Here is a 24,818-nt window from a genome sequence, read left to right as displayed (position 1 = left end):
TTGAATATTCATTGGAAGGACTGATGTTGAAGCTGAAATTCCAGTACTTTGGCCACCTGACGCGAAGAGCTGACTCATTTGAAATAAGACCCTGATGCTGTGAAGGATTGAAGCCGGGAGGCGAAGGGGCCAACAGAGGTTGAGATGGCTGGATGGCATCACCGACTTAATGGACATGAGTTTGAACAAGCTCTGGGAGTTGGTGATGGACAGGGAGGCCTGGCGTGCTGCAGTCCATGGGGTCGCAGAGAGTCGGATGCGACTGAGAGCCTGTACGCAGGCGGGACCGCCCCTCGGCCCCGGCGCGGTCCCTTTAAGGGCGGGGCGCGGCCCAGGTGAGGGCGGGCCGCCGGTCGGAGCCGCGCCCCCGGAGCCGCGTCGGGAGCGCGGGCGGGCCTCGCGGGGCCGCGGACGCTCCTTCTCGCCGGGCCGCCGCCTCTTCCGGCCGCTCACCTGGGCCCCGGCCGGCGCCAGGATGAAGGACCGGCTGGAGCAGCTGAAGGCCGTGAGTCCGGGCACGGGCGGGCGGGCGAGCGGGCGGCTTCCTCCGACTCCGGGTCCAGGCCTGCTCTCCTCGAGCCGGACGCGCGCAGCCCCCTCCCGGGTCGCCTGCCGCCTATGCGTCGCCGGGCTGCGCTCTCCCTGGACGCCCCCTGCCCCGCCCGGCTGGACGGCGTCTGTCGAGAGCTGGGGTCCGCGGGGGCGTCCAGAGGGGCTCCCCGTGAAGGTCGGGGGCGCGCACCGCCTGCTCGCCGCTGCCGGGCGCTGCGCCCGGCCCCGCCTCCTCCGGGCGCCCCCTCGTCTCTCTTCCCTTGCTGGGCGCTGAGCCCGCTGCCCTCGCCCCCGAGAGAGCAGCTCCCGTGGGCGACCGCCTGACCGTGAGCTGATCTGGTCTAGCGGATGTTCAGCGCCTCGGCACCCCCAGCTGTCTGTAATTATTAATCCCCCCCGCCCGCGACCCCCATTCGTGGGACGGCTGTGATCAGGGCCAAGGATCTGAAGGGAGTCGGCTTCCAGCCCTGCTGCGTAAAAGCGGTGAAACCTTAGGCAACCTACTCTTTTGAACTTGTTTCCTTATCTGTCGAAGGAAGGTTAATGGTACCCTAGAGATTTTTGTTGAGATCGGATGATGTAATCGGGCTAAGTATAGAGAAGGGGTAAAGCATGGGTTTTTACGTGCAATATTCATTGACTCGTTGAATAATTACTGAGTGTTCTCTATGGGGCAAACCCAGTGCTAAGCCCTGGTGATTGGGTGACTCAGGCTCTATCTTAGGGGAATTTAAGATCTAGCCCTGGATGCAACGTCGTCCCATCTACTTGGGAGCTTGTGGGAGGCGCGGCCGTTTAGGCCTGCCTCCAGAGCGAGGGAATCAGAATCTGATTATCCATAAATCTCTCCAGGTGATCATGCGCACACTGAATGAAGTCTGAGCAACAGGGGTCTGGATAGAGGGGTTGCCTCCCCGCTCCACTGCCTACCAGCTCTGCCCGTGACCTTGGAGCCTAAGTTTTGTCATCTGTGAAATGGGTATTCCTGAGGACTAAAACCAAGAGCGCTGGCACAACCCTTTGTATTTTGCATGGCGCACCCAGGACTAAGCACTGGTAAATCTCACGCTAGTCACTGTAAAATCTCTTCGGAAAAATGAAGCCTTGGGCAAGCGTGAGGGAGTGCTGGGCTGATGTCACTGTTGTTTTCTTTACCCGCCCTCGCCTGAGCTGAGACCTTCCTGACCCTTTCACCACTCCTAGTAGGACTGCGTTGGAGGCAGGGGAGGGGACGGTCACTGGTGGTGGGTGTCAGCCGCCTTGCCGCTTCCTTGCCCGTTGTCATCTGAGCCTCACAACATCCCTGAAATGACAGAGCAGAAGTGGCTGCCTCTGTTTGTAAAGAGCGGGAGACTAGAGCTCAGCCTGGGGAGGACGGATGCCCCAGGTTACAGGCCTGACGGCAGCCCGATCCAGGGAGGAGCCAGGCTCCTGGCCTCTCCCTGAGCCTTTGCCCCGGAGGCAGAGAGCAAAGCAGAGCGTGGTGTTGAAGACCTGCCACTCCAGCACAATCCTCAGTAATGGGGCGGTGCAGAGCTGGTCGGCGGGAGAGGCAGTGCCCTTCCTTAAGTGAGGAAGTCCATTTCCAGGGCAAGATGCCCTTTCAACAGACAGCAGAGAGCCTCAGTTGAGCTCTGAGTCCCAAGTATAAATTCAGCTTGTTGGGAGGAACCCAAGCAAGTCCCTTTTCCTCTCCGAGCCTCAGTGTTATCATCTGTAAAATGGCGCCAATGCTGCGTCGTTCCCTTTTCCGCCCGGGAGCGCGGCGGGAGTGAGATTGTAGAGGGAGCTGTGAGGCTGGGGGTGCGGCCTCGTGGAGCAGGGAGATGGATGACGGCGCCGTGCAAAGAGGACGGGCTAGGGCTAGGGTTAGGGTTAGGGTTAGGGTTAGGCTCGGATTCAGGAGATTCCGACTGTGGCTTTGCCGCCCAGCGCCTGCTCCTCGGTGTCACTGCGCCTCACTGCTCCTCTCACGCCACTATGTAACACAGGGAGTTCGGTGCATCTCTGAGTCCCTTCCAGCAATGTTAACGTTTTCCTTGAAGACTAGTGTTAAGGTTTAGGTGGGTTTTGGCTTCTGGCTCACCTCCCCTAGCCAGCCCCTCCTTACTCCCGGAGAGAGAGCGCGCGCGCCCCTTCACGGCAACACTGTTACCATCTTCGCTCTCTGATCCTTTTGTCAGGCTTTGCTAACCTGCTCAGAGCCGGTTTCAGCCTGAGCGGCAGTGCCCTCTCTGTGGGTGGGGATCTTTCTAAACCTGGGGCCAGCGGAGTGTGACCTGCCCCCAGACAGCTGAAGAGCCGCCCTGTGCGGGGCGTTAGTGCTGCTCCATGTAGATATAGGAGGAGGGGAGGCTGATGGGCAGACGTGATGACTCTAGAAAGCATTTTTTTTTTTTTTTAGTTGCTTATTTACTGACTGTGCTGGGCCTTTGTTGCTGCCCAAGCTCTCTGGGAGCTGCCGTGAGCAGGGGCCCCTCTCCCGCTGTGGTACGCGGGCTTCTCTCTTGCAGACCGTGGGCTCCAGTATCTGAAGCGTGTGGGTTCAGTATCGTGACTTCCCGGCTTCTAGAGCACAGGCTCAGTAGGTGCGGTGCACAGGCTTCATTGCTCTGAGGTCTGTGGGATCTTCCTGGGTCAGGGATTGAACCTGTGTCTCTTGCATTGGCAGGTGGATTCTTTACCCCGGAGCCACCCAGGGAAGCCCTGTGGAAGGCATTTGTGATACTCAGAGCTGCCCAAGGTGGGGCCAGGCTGGTGGGACCTGGGAGGGAGGCTTGGTGGGATGTTGACTCTTGTAGGAATTTGAGCCTTCTTGGAAAGGGGGGCAGCCCATGAGGAGGTTCAAAGTCTCCATCAACCCTGAGGGTGTGTGTTTCTAGAAGGGCTTCACTGGGAGCCTGTCCCAAGCACTCTGAGGCCACCGGAAAGTGGATCACAGCACCCTCCCCTCAGGGTCACCGAGGGTGAAATGAGATAATCCCTGATAATCACCCACTGCAGTCAACTCAAGTTCCCCAAACAGACGGGCTGGGAGCAGCCCCTTCCCTGAAGGGCGCCCCTTCCTGCTGCCGCGGTCACCTGCCGCAACTCATCCGACTCATCCGTCTCTTGCCCTTCCCCTGGCGGGGCCGGCCCAGAAGCCTGCCTTTGGTGACGTCAGGCTGGCAGGGAGCTGTGGTGCCCACGCCCAGCCTGCCTCACCAGGCGATTCCTGCCGAGATCTCAGGCGCTGAACTTTGGATCCGCTGAGTCCAGACCCTTCCCCGGAGCCTCTTGCCCGGCCCTGGTTTCATTCAGCCAGTGTTCAGCCAGCACCTTCTATGTCCCCGCCCTCCCAGAGGCTCTGGGGCGGGGATGGGAATTGATGCAGAGGGACACAAGTTACTGGGCCTTGGGGATCACAGTCAGCGAGCGAGGCACACGAGGAACAGACGGATGATCCCGTCCTTGAGACGGAAACAACTCCTTGAAGACCCCGTGGGCTGGTCCCTGGTGCTGGGGCTTTAGGGCCCGGGGGCTGTTCCCAGAAGTGATGCTTCCGCTTGAGTCCTTGTTGAAACTGAAATCTACTCTGTTCAGAGGCTGGAGAGGCTCCTTAGAAGAAGCGCAAAGATCCTGAAACTTCTCACCCATTCTCCCTTTGGGCTTCATGGAGACACCGCTATTGGTGCTTTTTAACCTCTGCCTGCCGCTGCTGGGCATCCTGATATGTAGAGTTTTTTTTATTTTTGGCCATTCTACAAGGTGTGTGGGGTCTTATTAATAATAGTTCCCCAACCAGGGATTGAACCCAGGTCACAGCAGTGAAAGCGCCGGGTCTTAACCCCTGGACCGCCAGGGAATTCTAGGCAGAGTTCTTATACAAAGCCCTGGTCTGAAAGAACACGTGGTCGTATAGGGAAAACAAAGGGATGTGGTCCATGAAAAGCAGACCCCCCATCAAATGGAAACAGTGACAGACTTTATTTTCTTGGGCTCCAAAATCACCACGGACAGTGACTGCAGCCATGAACTTTAAAGACGCTCACTCCTTGGGAGAAAAGTTATGACCAAACTAGACAGCATATGAAAAAGCAGACACCACTTTGCCGACAAAGGTTCTTCTAGTCGAAGCTATGGTTTCTCCAGGAGTCATGTATGGATGTGAGACTTCGACCATATGGAAGGCTGAGCACCAGAGAATTGATGCTTTTGAACTGTGGTGTTGGAGAAGACTCTTGAGAGTCCCTAGGACTGCAAGGAGATCAAACCTGTCAATCCTAAAGGAAATCAACCCTGAATATTTGTTGGAAGGACTGATGCTGAAGCTGAAACTCTAGTACTCTGTCCACCTGCTGCGAGGAGCTGACTCATTGGAAAAGACCCTGATGCTGGGGAAGATTGAAGGCAGGAGAAGAAGGGGATAACAGAGGATGAGATGGTTGGATGGCATCACCGACTGGATGGACATGAGTTTGGGTAAACTGCGGCAGTTGGTGATGGACAGGGAGGCCTGGCGTGCTGCAGTCCATGGGGTCACAAAGAGTTGGACACAACTGAGCAACTGAACAACAGCAACATTAAAGTTGATCATGCTCACAGAGAGGCAGCAAAGTGTCAAATGGAGGTCACGGACTTTGGATGCATGTCCAGAGAGCTGGAAACATCTTGGGGTTTACCAGCTCCTCCACAGAGAGCCAATAAGGATGCGCTAATGAAATCGACACCTGAGGCACTAAAGACCAGACCGACTTATTCACTCTCTCTGTTCCATCTTGTGTCCTGCAGGGCTTGTCCCTGGCCTCCTTCCACATTTTGAAGTTCCCCATATGAGTGCCCCAGGAGCACAGTAACATCGGATGTACAACCGTCAGAACAGGGGGCCGTGCTTCCCCTTTGTGGGTTTCTAATGGTCGTGGTTCCTTCCTGCCTCCCCTGTCTCCCTGGCCAGATTCGCTCCCTGGGAGAGCTGCCCCAGGGTTGGGAGAGCTGCCCCAGGGTTGGGAGAGCTGCCCCAGGGTTGGGAGAGCTGTCCCGGGTGAGCAGACGGCGGTGGAGCTGAGACGGGAGTGACAGGGATTGCGAGGGATTACAGACCCAGCATCCAGAGGTCAGAGAGAGAATTCGGGGCTGGGGGAAGGCGATTAGTTCTATTTTTACTCCCGTGGTGGTTGGGGGGGACATGCTCGAGTGTGCTGTCTTCCCTCCCTTCCGGGTCCCTTCCCCGTTTGGCAGAATTCCTGCCCGTCTTCCCAGGCTTGCTCCTTACAGGTGACGCTCCTGAAACACAGCCTGGGAGCTGCCCCCGTGCCTGCCAGCAGCCCTGGTGGGTTGCATGTTGCTTCAGAGCAAAATATTTCTCTTCTATTGTCAGTGGGTTTTTTCTTTTCTTTTTTTTTTCCTTAGCGTGGCGTGGGCTTGAAAGCAGCTTCCATCTGTCTTTTATGAGTTGGACTCTGGTGTCCTGAGTCCTGTTGTCTCTCAGATCCACGGGTCTGTGACTTGCTGGTGTCACCTCACCGCATCAACTGTGGTAACAGTGGTCACTGATTGAGCTGCCGCTTCCTGTTGGAAAGGGCGCGCGTCTGTCTAATCCTCTCCACCTTGCAAGGCAAGGCGGTGTTATAGTATTCCCATCTTACAGGCGAGGGAACTGAGGCTCAGCTGGTGTTATAGTATTCCCATCTTAGAGGTGAAGGAACTGAGGCTCAGATGGGCCTGAGGTTCGAGTGGTGAGACCAGGAGCTGAGCGAGCCCGTCTTGCTCATCTGTTGCTGTTGCTGGTCGCCTCCCCAGCTGCCCTCTGTGCCCCTTGGCACAGTGGCAGACGGGACCCGTGCCCTTCCGCATGGTAAACTCTTGTCTGTCAACTGATCACTAACATCTTGGCCCTTACACACCTTATTCTTCACTGCGACTTACCCTTCTGGCTTCATCCCCTCTGGGTTAGTGAAACTTGACCCGCTTGAAGTGCATTTACTCTGGGACCCGTAGATTTGCTAATGGAGCCAGAGGTCAATGGTTCCACCTTTAAGGATGAGGATGGGTGAGTTCCAAGGCTCCTACCTGTACCTGAAACTTCCAGCTGTACTCCTCAGGGAGGGTTGTCCCCTTTCAGGAAGACCACAAAGGAGAACGTGTGGGTATCACAGTGAGAATCCAGCCAGCTCGTTGCTCCCCGGGAAAATCTCACGCATCCCTGAAGGCTCACTTCCAGTGTCATCGCTGCAGGGAAGTTCCAGATCTGAGCTGACGGCATTCAGCAGGCCTTCCCAGAGCCTCCACAAACTCTATTTTTGTTGATATGTAAAAGCAGCCATGTAATGTTACGGTTTTAGAAGCTGCCTGCCAGTGAAGTCCTCTGTGAGAGTCCAGACCACACTCCCACAGCCCAGGAAACTGTAAACCTATGGTTTTCCCAGTAGTCATGTACGAATATGAGAGTTAGACCATAAGGAAGGCTGAGCATCGAAGAATTGATGCTTTCAAACTGTTCTGCTGGATGAGACTCTTGAGAGTCACTTGAACAGCAAGGAGATCCAACCAGTCCATCCTAAAGGAAATCAACCCTGAATATTCACTGGAAGGACTGATGTCGAAGCTGAAACTCCAATACTTTGGCCACCTGATGTGAAGAACTGACTTATTGGAAAAGACCCTGATGCTGGAAAAGATTGAAGGCAGGAGGAGAAGGGGATGACAGAGGATGAGATGGTTGGATGGCATCACTGACTCGATGGACATGAGTTTGAGTAAACTCCGGGAGTCGGTGGTGGACAGGGAGGCCTGGCGTGCTGCAGTCCCTGGGGTCGCAAAGAGTCGGACACGACTGAGCAACTGAGCTGCAACAACAGATGAACTTTCTGGGAGGTTCGGCAGTCCCGAGGGGGCCTTATCTCCAGCGTTTTATATCAGGTCTCTTTGCAACTTCCTCCCCTCTTTGCTGTTGGGTCAGCCTGTTTCCTGCTGGGCCATTTCCATGGCAACGTTCCCCTGTCTGCATGTGGAAACTTGAGTGAGGCTCACCCCCCACCTAAAGAGATCAGTGGAGAGTATGCTGTCTGGGTTTGTTTGGCTGCCTGGGTCAGGGAACCCGAAGGATGGCAGTGGGATTGCTTTTTGTAGAAATATGTGTTTTATGGACTAATTTTAGACCGACAGAGGGTTACAAAGATAGTACAGAGAGTTCCTGTCTAAAGTTTCTTCCATTGTTAACGTCTTACGTTGTGATGGGACACGTGTCTAAACTGAGAAACCGACCTTGGTACATTGCTCGTCATTCACCTCCAGACACTTTGTGGATTCCACTCTTTTTCCAACGGATGGTCCTCTCGCTGGTCTAGGATCCCACCCAGGGTAACACACTGTGTTGAGTTCCCGCAGCGTCCTCTGAACTGTGACAGTTTCTCAGTCTTTCCATTCATCTCGACCTCTTTGGTACAAGCCTCTGTGTGTTAGCGCTTTGGACTTGTATTTCTGGGGGACCAGGGCTGTGGTTGGGCAGCGGCAGTTGCTGTTAAGACATGTCTCTCAAGGGTAATGGACCTCAGGGATCTACGTCCAGTGACCCGCTCTCCTCCCGGCTCTGGCACTCAGTCTTCAGGGTCTGGGAAGGTTGCTTGGCGCCTTTATGCTTTGGTTTTCTCAGCTGTAAGGTGGGGAGGGTCCCCAGAATATTCTTGCAGAGATTAAACGCCTTGGTAAATTTAAAACCCATGTCTTAGGCTCTGGTCTTATTTTTAGTTATTTTATGACCACACACTGGCTTGCGGCATCTTACTTCCCCGACCAGGGATCAAACCTGAAGCCCCTGCGCTGGAAATGCGGAGTCTTATCTACTGGACCAGCAGGGAAGCTACAGGCCCGAGTCTTAGAGTCCTCCTCGCAGGTGGGCTGCTCAGTACCTGCCAGCATTCCTGGGCTTCCCTGGTGGCTCAGCCAGTAAAGAATCTGCCTGCAATGCGGTAAAGAATCTGCCTGCAATGCGGGAGACCTGGGTTTGACCCCTGGCTGGGGAAGACCCCCTGGAGAAGGGGTAGGCTAGGCACTCCAGCATTCTGGCCTGGAGAATTCCATGGACTGTATGGTCCATGGGGTCTCAAAGAGTCGGCTGTAACTGAGGGACTTTCACAGCCATTAGTGTGCGGTCCTCTAGGAGCAGCCGGGGAGGGGGGTGCTTGGGGGACAGAGGCTGAAAGCAACTTGGGGAGGAGGCTGAGGATGAGGGAGGCAGACAGTGTAAGTTCCTTCCTCTCTCCCGTATCCTTGGCAGCTGGATGCTGAGGGGTATGGGGTGTTGATGGGGTTGGGGGAGGGGAGGAAGCCTGGGAAGTGTGGAGAAGCCTAGGGTAGGGGAGAGGAAGCAGAGGGTCCATCTTTGAGTGTCCCTGAATGCTCCTGGGGTGAGAGGGACAGCAGGAAGAGGGTGTGGCCTTCCCACCCAGATGCCTTCCTGCAGGCATCCTTCGCCATCTCCCCAGGAGTCACTTGGCCATCCGTCTCTAATGCCCCATCCTCGCCTGGGCGTCGGTCCCTTGGACCGAGACCTGTCACCTCCCCCGACGTGGTGATGGAATGGCCTGGGTGCCTCCCATCTGAGACTGCGAGGCTCCGGGGGGAGCAGGCTGCCCAGTCTGGTCTGTGCTATTGGAGATGAGAGATGTTCAATCAGTGCCGCTGGCTGAGTGAGTGGACAGATGGATCTGTGACTCCGGATGGGACCTTGTGGTGAATGAGAAGAACGTTGTGGGCGTGGGCGAGGCCCTTGGTTTTGAGACCCCAGATCTTTGTCTGAAATAATCCACTGTGACCCAGGGGTTGGACCACGCAGGGGTCCATTTGTTCCTTATTGGCCATGTGGTTCTGGATGAATTAACTTCCCTGGTCACAGATTGCTCGTCAGTGTAGGTGACGTCTATCCGCACGGTGCTTTTGCTTTCTCCTCCTTCCTCTCTTTAGATGAACTTCCATCTCTCTTCACTACTCCTGCTCTGTGTCTTGCTCAAGGCCTGCCCAACAAAAGCAGAGGCGTGAACGCGGCATGTGGGGGTGAAGCTTCGATGAGTTTTGTGTCCAGCAAATGGACTGCAGGATCTTTTCAAGCTTCACAAACGATTAAAAAATGCTGACCATGTGCTAACACACAAATAAAATGCTAAATTCCACAAAATATTAAGTCATATAGGACTTGTTCCCTGATGATGATATAATAAAGTTAGCAATTAACTATGCAGTAATAGCTCTCCTTAGGTCTACCCACTTTGAAGGTTTAAATTCTTAATGTGTTTAGAAAGAACTGACTCATTGGAAAAGACCCTGATGCTGGGAAAGATTGAAGGCAGGAGGAGAAGGGGACGACAGAGGGTGAGATGGTAGGATGGCATCACCGACTCTAGGGACGTGAGTTTGGGTGAACTCCAGGAGTCGGTGATGGACAGGGAGGCCTGGCGTGCTGCAGTCCACGGGGCCGCAGAGAGTCAGACACGACTGAGTGACTGAACTGCACTGAACTGAGCTGATTTAGAAAGTTTGCCTACTTTTCTAAATAACTCGTGGGCTCAGAAGAAACCAAAATGGAAATGACAAAACTGTTTAGAAATGAATGATGAGTAGTAAAGGTCAACATTTTTGAGAATTAGCAGAAGCAAAATTTACAGAGAGCTCTATTTCTTTAAATGCATATGTAGAGAGATGAATAAGTGAACCGCATGTCAGTCCAGTCTGAGGGACCCCCTGTCACCTTCTGAGAATTGGCATTAGACTTGCGTGTTTACCAGAAACTCAGTTTAGTGAAACCTGATAGCATGGCATGGTCTTGGGAGTTTACTCTGTACCCTCGTCGCTCTAAACTCTTCACACACATTCACTAATTTAATCCTCACAGCAGCTCCAGGGGCAGATTACTCCTGCTGCACTCAGGGAGCTGAGTCTCAGAGAGGTCAAGTCACTCGCTTAAGGTCACACAGGTGCTCAGGTGGCAGAGCTGGGTCTTCAGCGCAGGCAGTCATGGGTATCTCTACAAACCCACATGTCTGTGGGCTTATGTACACTGGTATGTTTCTTTAAAAAATTAAAAATACTACTTGTTTGGCTGCCCCAGGCCTTAGTTGCGGCAGGTGGGATCTTTTAACGTGGCCTGCGAATTCTTAGTTGCAGCTCATGGAGACTGGCTCCCTGACCGGGAATCGAACCCCAGCCCCCCGCATTGGGAGCTGAAACTCTTAGCCAGTGGACCACCAGGGAAGTCCCTACACTGGTATCTTTTTCATTCCTGCACGTACACGAGTCCAGTTCAGTTTCACTGACATTGCAGCGTCCCTGAAATACATGCGGACGTGTTTCTGAGCTGGCCTGGGGAGGGCGTCTTCAGACAGAGTGTGGAGGGTAAAAGCCGGGAGCCCCGGCTTCCGCAGCCCTGCATTTGGGCCCTGACACTGCTCCTTATTAGCGGGGTCACCCGGGATGAGCCATTTAACCAAATGAAGTAGTTGTCTCAGCTGTCAATGGGGTGTCATACGTGTCCCTCCTGGGGTTGCCATGAGAAGCAAATATTACATTTGGAACCACAGAGTGCCTGCAACAAAATACCCTTATTATCATCGTGATGGTGGAACGCCTGGGGCTCGGTCAGCTGGGACTTTGGCTCTTGTCCAGTTGTCCAGGGACTCGGTGGCCTTGGGCTAATCTGGTAATGAGTTTATTCCTCAGCGTCTTCATCTCCAAACGGGGCCAGTTGTTGGCTCAGACTGTTCAGCCAGAACCACATCTTGAAGGCGAGCGCATGAGGCTCACCCAGGAAGCCGCTCTCCCGTGGTTTCCTCTTGGTTCAGCGGAGGGGGGGTGTTAGGAAGAGGCAGAAAGGGGAACATCTCGTCCGGGAGACTTTCGCTTTAGGAGGGCAAAGGGGCGTTGACGGGGCTCTCGCGGACCCTGAGATGGGGAACAGAGAGCCCTGAGTGCCTGCTGAGAGCTGACACTTACTCAGACTTTCTGGCTCTCTTCACTGGAGGAGAGAGACTGGAAAAACCAGACGCTGGGCCCAGGCAGGGGTGTGTGTGTGTGTTTGGAGTCCTTGGATGTGCTGGTGTTTGTCCTTGGGAATCCACAACCCCTCATCCTGGAAAGGAGGCTCGGGGGGTGGGGGAGGTAGGCAGTAAGGACGAGGAGAATCACACGTCCTTGTCTCTTTGAACCAGATTTAGTGGGTGAAGATCTGGGTCTGTAAACAGGAGTCTCCCAAGCACAGAGCTCTTTCCATGTGGAGAGGAGGAAGCAACTGGAAGGCCCGACCCGCCGACCATGGTCCTTCCCCAGCGGGGACATCGGGACCAGACGCGCCTCCCCAGGCCAGACTACTGGTCCCCCCTTTCTGTTATTATCTCCTTCACCCCGAAACTTTCCTGAGCACTCCTGAGTCTCCCTCGGTCTGACATCCACTGCGGGAGGGTCATCAGAGAGCCTGTAAACAGAGACCTCTGCATTTGGGGTGGCCTTCTCCCGTCCTTTTCCTTGTCCCTTCCACCTTGACGCTCTGATTTGTAAAGGTCCTTCAGGAGTTGCTGATGATTTGGACGAACACTGTAGCCATGCTTTACCTTGGAAAGGAGGGAGGGACTCTGTCTTCTTCCCTTTTCTTTAGAAAGCTCCGTTCATGTGCTCTGGTGCAGTTTCTGCTGGCTAAGCGTGCCTCTCTTTTTTTCTCTCGTTCTCTCTCTCTCTCCTTCCTTTTTCTCTCTTGGCAAGAGGCCTGGTTCTGAAAGTGAAATCGTGTATTCAACCTCAGTGTGAAAAGCAGATGAAGGTGGAGCTGTGCAGGTGGAAGAGGGGATGCAGGCTTGACTGCCCCTACCCAAATTCCCTGGAGGGTTTCTGAGGTGTCTCTGAAGTCTCCTGGGGGTCCACAGAGTCACATTGGAAAGCTAAGCCCCTTACTTGGTCAGAAAACCGAGGCTTAGTGGGGACCAGCGCCAGCCTGAGGCCCCCACAGCCCCTGTCCAGCCTGCTTTCAGCCAGAGGGTGGTGGCCACCTAGCACCTCCCAGGGGCTCCTCAGGTGGCAAACCCGCTAAGCAGGAGATGCGGGTTCGATCCCTGGATCGGGAAGAGCCCCAAAGAAGGCCATGGCAGCCCTCTCCAGTATCCTTGCCTGAGAATCCCTTGGACAGAGGAGCCCGGCGGGCTACGGTCCAGTCCACAGGGTGGCAGAGAGTCGGACGTGAACGACTGAAACGACAAAGGCTCTGTGGGTGGGAAATGTCCTATGAGAGGAGCCCATGAAGGCGCCGCAGGCTGAGGCCCACAGAGGGGCTGAGGCGCGGTCAGGCTGGGTGGCGGGGTTGCGGGTGGCGCCGAGTCCTGGGTCTGCGTCCTCCTCCCTCCGTTTCCAGAGAGGGTGGCACGGGCCCGCCGTCCTCAGGGGCCCGGGGGCCCGGGCGGGGGGCGCAGGGGTGGGGCGCAGAGGTGAGCTCAGTGCGGCTGAGCCACGGCCGAGTCTCCTGGCAGGCGAGGCGCAGGAGTCGGGAGAGGAAGCGGCGGCGGCGCGTGGTGCTGGCGGGCGGTTCAGCTGCGGCTGCTGCTGTAACGTTCCTGTTGCCACACGCCTCGATAAAGATGCCCCAGTGCCCTTCCAGGCGGTGCGCAGTCCCGCCGGCCCAGATAAGGCGCATCACATGCTTTGCTGGCCCTGGGGCTCCCGAGGCCCCTTGGCCCCGTGAGAGCACGGGTGTGTCCGAAGGGAAGCACCCCCGCCCAGGATCCGGTGGATCTGTTCTCAGGGAAACCCTGACCCAGTGTCACATGGTTCAGATGACCTGGGCTGAGGCCGCTTCCTGGAATTGTCTCATCCGGACTGAACTTTGTTGCTATTATTGTTGATTCTGGGGGCAGCTCGCTGCAGTGGGAAAAACTGTAGGAGAAACTTCCCATCCTGGGAAGATGGGAGTCAAGGAACCTGGGTTCTATTCCTGGCTCTTCCGATAACTCATGATTTGGTCTTGGGCTTTGGTTTGCCCATCTCTTAAGTGAGAGAATTTGATGATACAATCTGTAAGGTTACTTTCAGCTCTAACGTTCTGTATCTTTTTTTTTTTTTTTTTTTTGGTTCTTTCCTGTTTAAGAGTACTTAGATCCAGATAAAATCTGTGGAGATGACTTTGCTAGATCTTGTGTATAGTTGTTTTATTGAGATGTTACCTGTGCCAGTATTTTGGTCATCTGATGCACACAGCTGACTCATTGGAAAAGTCCCTGATGCTGGGAAAGATTGAGGGCAGAAGGAGAAGAGGGCATCAGGTTGAGATGGCTGGATGGCATCACCGATGCAAGGGACATGAACTTGGGCAAACTTCGGGAGATGGTGAGGGACAGGGAGGCCTGGCATGCTGCAGTCCATGGGGTCGCAAAGAGCCGGACACGACTGAGCAGCTGAACAACAGCAGCAACCACGTGCTGTTCATCGTGTAAGGAACTCAAAGCGATTATCTTATTTTTCGTCACAAAAGCCCGGGTGGACACTGTCGCTCCTGTTTTGTAGGTAAGGAAATTGAGGCTCAGAGATGCTGAGCCAAGTAAGTGAATAGTCATTGAGCCTCAGTGAGTAGCATGGGGGGCGGTGGTTTCCCAGGTGGCTCAGTGGCAAAGATGCCAAACCTGCCAGTGCAGGAGAGGCAGGTTGATCCCTGGGTCGGGAGGTCGCTTGGAGAAGAGCACTGCAACCCACTCCAGTCTTCTTGCCTGGGAAATCCCATGGACAGAGGAGCCTGGTGGGCCACAGTCCATGGGGTTGCAAGAGTTGGACACAACTTAGCGATTAAGCCACTACCACCGCAAGTAATTTCATTTCATTTCATACTTTTTTTTCCTTTGGCCTTGCCATGTAGCCTACAAGATCTTCTCTGACCAGGGACTGAACTCGTGCCCGCTGTGTTGGGAGCACGGAGTCTTGACCACTGGACCACCAGGGAAGTCCAAGTGATTTTAATTGCAAGTGACAGAAGCTTCTGGCTAAACAAGTAAAAAGCAGTATTACAAGAATACTGTTGAAAGAAGACTGCGGAAGATCTGTAGAGCTTGCTCTGAGCCAAGGAGTGGATTTGGGAAGGTGGAGATGAGGGTAGTGTCTCTGTTGCGTGTTGCTAGAGGGCGATTTGGTTCTCTTCATTTCATGATTCAGAATCCTCAGGGAGCCTAGGTGGGCACCGATAACTTTCCCATCATATGGGGAAGGTGGAGGAGGTTAGATACCTTCCTGAAGGAAGGTGTTCTGGGCAGGCACATACTCCAAGTCTCCAGGCGAAGCCCAAGGCAGCCCTGACCCTCCGGGAGTTCAGGTCAGTGGGGAAGGATCGGTAGGTGATGGGGTGATTAATATGGGCGAGGTGGGACTGAAGAGGGTTTGCACAGAATGCATTGGGAGCTCAGAGAGGTTTTAAATGTTGCAGGGGGTTGGGGGGGGGGGGGGGAGTGTCAGATCAGGCAGACAGAGAAGTTTGTTCGAGATTGAATTTTAAAGGTTCAACGAAATTTTGCCAGCTGGATAAATGCATTTCAGGAAGAAGTTCTCGGATGACAGTTCAGCAAGATGAAAGCATGGTGTGTCCAGAAACATGTTAGGGGTTCCAAGCGCCTGGCCCAGACGCATCATAGAGAAGATAGACATGTGCGCCTGTGGCTGGCTGATGCAGAGGGTTCACAGAAAACAAGAAAATTCTGTAAAACAATTGTCCTTCAATTAAACAAACAAAAAAAGAAGTTGTGAGTGGGAGCCAGATCTTAGGGGGCCCGTGTGCTCTCTTAGGCTTCAGGACTTCTTATTTCCCCTTAGACCATTTTGGGGGCATTTCCCCCTCTTTTATTTTCCTTTTCTTGAACACAAAATCTTAAAGAATACTGAGGAGGTGACAGTACCTGATCAGACAATATCTAAGTACCTAACAGTACTTAACTGAGTTCTTAAGGAATGAATTTGGTTTCAGGAAAGGGCCTGGGATTTTCTAGGTAGGAAACATCCTTCCTGGGCACAGGGCCACTAAGCTTTGGGACTTTTAATCCTGGGAAATGTTAGGAAGGTGCTCGTGGGGCTGGAGCGGCGTCCTCGACGTCCAAGTCCTTGCACGAGCTGTGACCCTCGGGTTGCTGAGGGCTGCAGCCACGCCAGAGAACGAGGTGGGGGGCGCTCAGTCCTCACCTGTGTCCGCCTCTCTGCGACCCCAGGGACTGCAGCCCACCAGGCTCCTCTGTCCACGGGGTTTTTCAGCCAGGAATACTGGACTGGGTTGCTGTTTCCTCCTCCAGGGGATCTTCCCCACCCAGGGATCGAACCCAGGTCTCTTTCACTGTAGGCGGATTCTTTACCCACCGAGCTCTCGGGGGAGCCTGAGATGACGGGGGCGGTAGTCAAAGGCGGCTCCCCAGAGGACTGGAGAGCCCCACATTTCAGGGGCAGTTCCAGGAACTCCATCAGGAGTAGACCATTCCTGGGATGGTCGCTGGGGAGGGAACGGGGGCCCTGGTGGCCTTGCTTGCTCCTGGAGTCCTGTGTTGAGTGGCACGTCTTGGCTTAGGAGGCCACGGGCCCCTGAAGTGCGTGGAGAGCCGGTATGGAGGTTCATCCCCCTCACCGCCTCCACCCCCTGCAAGCCCTTCTCCCCCGTGGCTAGAGATGGGGTGCTGTGTGCACTGCAGCCGTCCGGGGGACGTCTGGGAAGAACGCAGAAGCAGCTCGGGCCCTTTGGTGGGTGGGAATGGGACACTTCCTTTCGCTGCCACTTCGTGGTCCTGCAGAGGTGGTTGAATGAGATTCAGAAAGCTGGCGTCGCCGGGGGTGCTGGAGCCTGTGGGAGGGCTTCCTGTTTGCTATGAACACGAGCTCTGACCGGGAGCTCTCGCGGTGCCATTCCCTTTACAACGGGTAGTTGCTGAAAACAGGAAAAGGTTTGCTCCCACCATGAGGATTTGAAGCTGGTGCTTTGGAGGAATCGGGACTGTCCTAATGCATATATCCCTGGTGGGGTAGGTCATGTGCCCGAACGTTGTGGAGAACAGGTTAGAAACACGGGATCCAGACCCAAAGGACGGGCTGGAATCTCGTCTCCAGCACTAGCTGTGTGTCTTGGCCTCTCTGTTTTAGGGTCTCCAGCTGGAATCAGTTACAGTAACAGCACCATCGTCACCTCCTCCCCGAAACATGACGTCTACTGAGTGCCTGCAGTATGCCAGGCCCTGTGGAAGTGTTTCATGTTCATCATGTCACTTATTTTGTAAACAAACCTGTGATTCAAGTGGTGTTATGATTAGCACTTTATAGATGAGGAAAGCTGGGGTCAGTCGATTGATTGGTGTTTTTCTTTTTTTCCTCTCTCTATATTTAATTGAAAGTCGCTCAGTCATGTCTGACTTTCTGTGATATAGTCCGTGGAATTCTCCAGGCCAGAACATTGGAGTGGGGTAGCCTTTGCCTTCTCCAGCGGTTCTTCCCGACCCCGGAATCGAACTGGGGTCTCCTGCACTGCAGGTGGATTCTCCACCAGCTGAGCTCCCTGTGGTTGATTTACAATGTTGCATTAATTTCTGGTGTGATTCAGCCATATATACATTCTTTTGGGAGCTAGGATTTGAACTCAGAGTATATGAGAGGTTGCTGCATCGCAGAGCCGTTCTGAGATCTGCAGGTCATGTGTGAGACGCGCACGGGTGCAGCTCCCGGTGCTTGGCACGCGCTCAGTGCTTGCGGGTTTCCTGGGGCTTTTGGTCTCACCTCGTCCTTTTTGTCCTTCACAGAAGCAGCTGACGCAGGATGACGATACCGATGAGGTCGAGATCGCTGTTGACAACACAGCTTTCATGGACGAGTTCTTCTCCGAGGTGGGTGCCTTCCGGTGTGTTTCTTCTGAATGGATGTAAGGAACCACAGCTTCCTTAGGCAACAATAAAGCCCATAGGTTTTTCAGGGGCAGCAGAGGAAAGCCAGTCTTCTGCTGGGGGAGGGGGGCCAGGCCGAGAGGCTGCAAGGAGAGTCCCCGTTACTGAGGAGGACGTGGGCTTCTAATCTCACTGAGAAACCCAGCAGAAGGTAAACTATGCACATCAAAGAGATGCTGTTAAAGTCCTATGCTCGTGATATGTTTTCATGGTATCCTTTCTTGCCTACAGTAGAGAATTTAAATAGGGAACCAAGCCAGGGGACCCAGCCATGAATGTAAGGGAAAAAAAAGCATTTCATGGCATTTTTAGGCCTGTAATTGGGATAGATCTGAATTGTTGTTACCAAAAATTCAATCCCTTTGACTTAATTCTGGTAACAACTCACAAGCCAAGAAACTGCCAGTTTATGTCTTTTGAAATTCAGCAGAGGCAGAAATGAGTGGCCCGTGTGTAGATTCACATGGCCTTTGAGGTCGAGGGTCCTGCTGGAAGGCGCTATGGGAGACGCGAGTGATGGAGAGCTTGGGGAAGGGGTGCATGTCTCACGGACAGAAGCACAGGCGCTGGAGCCAGGGAAGCTTGGGTTCACCGCTCAGCCCTGGGGACTTCCCCTGGCAGTCTGGTGGTTAAGACTTTACCTTCCGGCACAGTGGAGATGGGTTCGCTCCCCAGTCGGGAGGGACCTAAGATCCCACATCCCCCATGACTAAAAACCCAAAACATGAAACAGAAGCAATATTGGAACAAATTCAATAAAGGCTTTAAAAATGAATGACCCATATAAAAAAAATCTCAGCCCTGCTTCTGACAGCTGCCATTCTTATGAACATTCCTTCACAGTCTTGTTTTCTTTATCTGTACATTGGGACTGATAATATAATTCCCCAAAGGACTATTAGGAGGATTAAGCAGGCTCCCGTTTCTGAAACGTTCATGTAGCACCTGCCATATAAACACGTGTTTGTACGTGTTGCAACAAGACCAAACCAAAGCGCTCCAGTTCCAGCTGCACTGCGGCCATACCACGCTTCTTTATTCAGGCTTTTAATTGCTGTATCTAAAGAGGTGTCCTGCTCTCTCTGCACGCAGGTGTGGGTTCCTCTCGGCCTCTGGGCTGTGGGTGTGGAAAAGCACCCTCTGGTCCCTCTCTCAGTGGAGCCGGGCGCGATGGCCCCGGCCACCCATCTGTGAGGGTCAGAACGGGTTCAGGCTGAGCGTGAGCGTGTGCACGCCTGCCCGGGAAGTTAGCCCGGGCTGCGCCCCACCCTTCCCGTGGCTGGGCCCGTGCCTTTGCTGCAGGAGTCCTAATGAGATCAGACGATGCTCGAGTTATTTACGAGTCCAGTGTTGTTCTAGGTGTGGACCCTGGAACGAAGAGCTCTTTCAGTTCAGCGCTGGGCGTAGGTGTGAGGAGCTGGGTGACGTCTCTGCAGCTCGTCGCCCTGGTCTTGCCTCAGAGAACCAGTTACATTGAGTTCTTTCCTAAGATCAGGACTTTCTGCAGTAACGGTGTCCTTCCTTTTCTCTTAACCCAGTAAGAGGGGACCTGAGAGGCAGTGTTCCTTGGGAGGTGGGCAGATGGGTGGGCCTTGGTTTCCACGACCAGGTCTGAGTCTGCCCTCAAGCCTTTAAATAGCAGTTAACCTTGGGCCGGTTCCTGAACCCAGCTGGGCTTTAATCCCTGCTCTGGAAATCAGGAACAGCAGAACTTACCTTTCAAGCCTGGCCCGAGGATCCCTTGAGATCACGTGAGGATCGTACATCTGGAAAGCATTATCTGAGCCGGGAAGTGCCAGATGGAGGGGAGTTATTTTTGGAGACTTAACAAGGTCTCTGGGGCTGCCGCTTTTCTTCTTGCTTTCTCTTTGTTAAATGCTTTTCTATCATTAAAAGAAAAAAAAAAAGGCCCCATCATATTTAAGGTAGAGAAGAGGACAGCATGCTTGGCTGGGAAGAGCATGATTCTTTTGGACTTAATTCCTTATCTGCCACTAACTGTGTGATCTTGGGCACTTGTATGTTTTTTTTCAACATTTTGTTTTGTATTGGGATATAGCTAATTAATGGCCTTCCCTGGTGGCTCAGAGGGTAAAGAATCTGCCTGCAATGTGGGAGACTTGGGTTCAGTCCCTGGGTTGGGAAGATTCCCTGGAGAAGGGAATGGGTACCCACTCCAGTATTCTTGCCTGCAAATTCTGTGGACAGAGGCTGCAGTCCATGGGGTCACAAAGAGTTGGGCATGACTAATTTTCACTTCACTTTCATAGCTGATTAACAATGTTGTGATAGTTTGTGGGGAATAACGAAGGGACTCAACCACACATATACATGTAACCATTCTCCCCCAAACTCCCCTCCGATCCAGGCCTCCACATAACATTGAGCAGAGTTTTATGTGCTGCGCAGTAGGTCCTTGTTGGTTATCATTTTAAATATGTACACCAGGGTATACACGGCCATCCCAAACTCCCTAACTACCCCTTCCCCCCATTCTCCCGACAACCATAAGCTTGGTCCAAAGTCTGTGAATCTCTTTCTGTTTTGTGAGTCAATTCATTTGTATCGTTTCCTTTTAGATTCCACATATAAGGGATGTCATACAATATTTCTCCTCCTCTGTCTGACTTTCTTCACTCAGTGTGACACTCTCCAGGTCCATCCATGTGGCTGCAGAGTCTTTCATTCTTTTTCATGGCTGAGTAATATTCCGTCGTATATATGTACCACATCTTTTTTATCCATTCCTCTGGTGATGGACGTCTAGGTTGCTTCTGTGTCTTGGCTGCTGTAAACAGTGCTGCTGTGGACATTGGGGTACATATATCCTTTCGAATCGTATTCTCCAGATGTATGTCCAGCAGTGGGATTGCAGGGTCATACGTTAGCTCTATTTTTAGTTTTTTAAGGAAGTTCCATACTGTCCTCCATAGCGGCTTTACCAATCTGTATTCCCACCAGCAGTGTAGGCGGGTTCCCTTCTCCACATCCTTTCCAGCATTTATTTGTGGCTGTTCGGTGACGGCCGTTCTGGCTGGTATGGGATGACCTTTCTTCGTGGTTTTGATTTGCACGTCTCTGGTCACTAGCGATGCTGCAGATCTCTGCATCTGCCTAGTTGGCCATCTGTCTGTCTTCTTTGGAGAAATGTCTGTTTAGAAGCTCTGCTGTCGGGCACATGTCTTAACCTCTCTAAGTCTCTGTGGGTTTAGCTGTGAAGTGGGGAGAAAAATATTCATCTCCTGATAAGTTGGGGGTGAAAGGAGCCAACACTCAGAAAATGCTCACAAGGGACCTCGGTAAAGGTTAATTCCGTCCCTTCACATCTAATAGGGTGCAGAGAGGGTCCGTGTTGGAGGTCTGTCTCTGGGCAGAGACAGGAGGGAGCCGGTGCACAGGTCTTGGTCTGCATCTCAGCTCTGCTCATGACAGTGGTGTAGCTTTGGAAAAGTTGTGCAACTGCTCTCAACCCCACTTCCTCTAGAACAGGCCTAGCAGTGTTGTTGTTGAATCACTAAGTGGTATGTGACTCTCTGTGACCCCAAGGACTGCAGCACGCCAACTCTTCTGTCCTCCACTGCTCTCTGAGTTTGCTCAGACTCATGTCCGCTGAGTTGGTGATGCCATCCAACCATCTCATCCTCTATTGTCCCCTTCTCCTCCTGCCTTCAATCTTTCCCAGCATCAGGTCTTTTCAGATGAGTCAGTTCTTCGCATCAGGTGGCCAAAGTTTTGGAGCTTCAGCTTCAGCATCAGTCCTTCCAATGAATATTCAGGACTGATTTCCATTAGGATGGACTGGTTGGATCTCCTTGAAGTCCAAGGGACTCTGAAGAGTCTTCTCCAACACCACAGTTCAAATGCATCAATTCTTCAGTGCTCAGCTTTCTTTGTAGTCCAACTCTCACATTTGTACATGACTACTGGAAAAACCACAGCTTTGACTAAACTGATCTATGTTGGCAAAGTAATGTCTCTGCTTTTTAATATGCTGCCTAGGTTGGTCATAGCTTTCCTTCCAAGGAGCAAGCATCTTCATGGCTGCAGTCACCATCCACAGTGATTTTGATTTTATAATAACTTTGATTTTGACTGTATAATAATCAAAGTTTTTTTGATTATTATGTTCATAATAACCAGCAGTATTTCCTGCTGGTTGTTATAAAATGAGAAAGTAATGGATATACCTGCACAGAGTGACCTATGGTAAGTTTGTCTTCAGTAAATTTAAGTTTTTGCACCATTCTGTTCCCTAGTATATTTGTTAATGTATATATATATATATATGCACATTATATATGTAGGAAGGAAATGGCAACCCACTCCAGTATTCTTGCCTAGAGAATCCTGTGGACAGAGGAGCCTGGTGGGCTGCTGTACATAGGGTCGCACAGAGTTGGACATGACTGAAGCAACTTAGCATGCATGCATATATATATATCACGAAGTCTACTTTAGAGAATGTGGTCTGGAAATATCCTCGAAGGTGGATTAAAGTGCATTCCAGATAATGGGGGTTTGGGGAAATGAAAAGGTTTCCCTCTTCACGTGTCTGAGGAACACACCCAGTGCCTTCTGCAGGATGGAGCAGAGTAGCTTGCTTGTGAGTGTGCTCTTGTGATAAAAAGTACACAAGACTTTTATCTTTTGGACTTTTGGACTGCTTCCAGCAAATAGGTCACCCCTGGTTGTTTGCGAGGCCTGGCGTGTGAATCACAGATGGTCAGGGAGGCACTTGCAAGGTGCAGATGCTGTCAGAAGACCAGGAGGTTTCCAAATGTCCTTTGCCCTGTGAAACCCATGATTTCTCTCACCTCCCAGTTACCACAGAAAAGAATTGACCCTTGGGTGTTGAGGCCTGACAGGCTGATTAAGCCAGGGTCTAGCAAATGATAAACCTCAGATTTTTGTCTAATTTGCAGTTGTCTGCATATTTGCCTTGGTCTTTTTGTTCAGCTGGCAGAGAGTACAAAGTTTTAGAGAAAACAGGACCTACCTGAGAGATGGCGTCTATTCTGATTGTATCTGCTTATATAATAAATCACTCTAGCAGTTAGTGGGGTAGAGTAACCTTTCTGTAATACTGATGGATTCTGTGGATTAGGGATTTAGGGTTCAGACAAGGGCCCACTGGAGGTTTTTGTTTTTTTTTCTTTTTGGCCCTGCTGTGTGGCTTATGGATCTCGGTTCCCTGACCAGGGATTGAACCTGGGCCCCGGCAGTGAAAGCACTGAGCCTCAACCACTAGACCACCGGGGAACTCCCAGAGGTGGTGTATTTTTGCTGCATGGTTTCTGGGGTCTTGACCAGCCAGAGTCTGGAATCTCAGAGGCTTTTAACTCAGGCGTCTGGTGCCTGAAGGAGACGCCAGGGTGTCTCAGAGGAGACCTGTATTTCACCTCTTTCTGTGGCTTGGGCTTCTCAGCATGATGGAATCAGGGTCATTGGTTTGGGGGGCGGCTCAGGGCTCCAAGGCAGGCCTGGAAGCTGTGGAAGTCGCACCGCCATCATTTGTACTGTGAGCTGCTGCTGAAGCAGCCATAAGCCTGCCTGACTCAAGAGGGGACTACACAGATAGCCCTCTCAGCCATGACCATGTGGTGCACCGCTTATTCTCTTCATTTGGCTGCACTGGGTCTCAGCTGCCACACGCAGAGTCCTTCACTGCAGCGCGTGGGCTCTTCGTCATGATGTGCAGACTTCTCAGTAGTTGTAGCACAACAGGCTGAGTTTCCTTGTGGCATGTGGGATCTTAGTTCCCCGACCAGGGATCAAACCCATGTCCTCAGCGTTGGAAGGCAGATCCTTAACTACTGGGCCAGCAAGCAAGTCCCCATGCCATGTTTTAAAACCACCAGAGTCATGGCTCCATGTGGCATCACCCTACACCAGCATCCCCTCACAGGAGGCCTGGGATTGATCGCTGGCTCGGGAAGATGCCCTGGAGGAGGACATGGCAACCCACGCCAGCATTGTTGCCTGGGGACCCCCACGAATGGAGGAACCTGGTGGGCTACAGTCTATAGCGTTGCAAAGAGTCGAACACGACCGAGTGACTGAACACACACACCAGAGTCACAGGCCGTGAGAACAGCTCGGAAATCCTCTTCTCAGGGAGGAAAACTACCCAGATCCTTCACGCTGCCCTTCCTTGTGGCCCTTTGGCTGGCGACGGATCCCATGGTCGTGGCCACCCTTCGCTTAGAGTGGAGATCAGAAAAGTGAGAAACGGCTAAGGGGCAGGATTGTCCGGATTACCATAGAACCAGTCATGATCCAGCCTCTAGACCTGGCAACCCCTCTGCCCAAAGAAAATCAGTTCTGTTAACATGGAAGGGCGGGGCCAGGTGGGGATGCCTGTTTGGATTGCGGTATGAGATGCCCAAAGACTTCAATTATGTTTGAGAAACACATCATACTCTTTTCCTCCCATGGAGATTGGAAATGCACATGAACTTGTTAGAGGTTCTGAGGAGCCCTACAGTGAAGAAACCTGGTTAAGTTGCCTGTCTTAACAGTTATTTTTTCCTGGAACCCTTCCTGACGTGTAACTTCTGCTAACGAGAGGAATGAACTTATTGCCGAGGATGCTGTCATAAACTTTTCTTTCTTGGATGTGCTTAAAAAGGGGGTGTCAGTTTCGCAGTGGTTTATGGAGCAAGCGTGTCCCCAGAGTTACATGTATTCATTTCTTTATTTATTGAACAAACGTCTACTGAGGGACACCACCTGCTTAGCACAGTGATGCGGATCCATGTGGACGAGGGAACAAGACCACTGGAGCTGTGGCCGGTTAGAGAAGCTAGGAGGCGTGCAGTCTTGTGACTTTTGTTAAAACGAAGATCCTCAAAGTGGGTGTAACTTGGAAATCTAGGTATTAAGTCAGATCTAGGAGGCTAAACACTCTTCACCTCATGCCTGAAGTAGCACCTTCAGATGCCTAGTTGGTCTGGAAGGTTCTGTGTTTCTGGGCTTGATACGCAGGCAGGAAGCCTTTTTGGTCATTTGCCTGTTTGCTCTTGGCTTCATTTATCACCTTTCCTGTGCTCTGCTCTGTATTGCAAGGAACTCCTTGCCCCAGGTCCCTTGCCAACTGGATTTTGCTGTGTCTGACCCAGGGGAGGCACCTCAGAAGATTAAAGGTGGTGGGAATGAGGCCATGGTTTTCCTCCCAGACATACCTCCTCCGTGACCTCAGCTTTCACTCCATCAGCCCTGCCTCTGTGGTCCCCGTTCTGCTGGTTGACCACCAAGGCCTGGCTCCATCAGAGGTGCCCTGGGGACCATGCCTGCCTTCTTTGTCCCTGCAACCGGCTGGTGCCCGTTTCCAGGATGCCTCAGCGTCCTCTGGCTTCTCAGCTCGTGCAC

At 52.7% G+C, this 24,818-nt stretch overlaps 1 protein-coding gene across 8 annotated transcripts in view; it reads left to right on the top strand.

Annotated features, from left to right (window-relative positions):
* The first annotated feature begins 241 nt into the window (after positions 1-241).
* STX3 (syntaxin 3) overlaps positions 242-24,818 on the top strand; it is a 49,575-nt gene continuing 24,998 nt past the window's right edge. For all 8 annotated transcript variants that reach the window (XM_044929064.1, XM_044929066.1, XM_044929065.1 and 5 more), the window contains exons 1-2: positions 242-505; positions 17,310-17,393. In XM_044929064.1, the coding sequence (XP_044784999.1) occupies positions 257-505; positions 17,310-17,393 (333 nt within the window). In that variant the 5' untranslated portion in view covers positions 242-256. The remainder of the gene's footprint in view (positions 506-17,309; positions 17,394-24,818) is intronic.

The sequence above is a fragment of the Bubalus bubalis genome, chromosome 16, assembly GCF_019923935.1.
Source record: "Bubalus bubalis isolate 160015118507 breed Murrah chromosome 16, NDDB_SH_1, whole genome shotgun sequence".
Lineage (NCBI taxonomy): Eukaryota > Metazoa > Chordata > Mammalia > Artiodactyla > Bovidae > Bubalus > Bubalus bubalis.
This window is presented reverse-complemented; position numbering and strand designations above follow the sequence as displayed.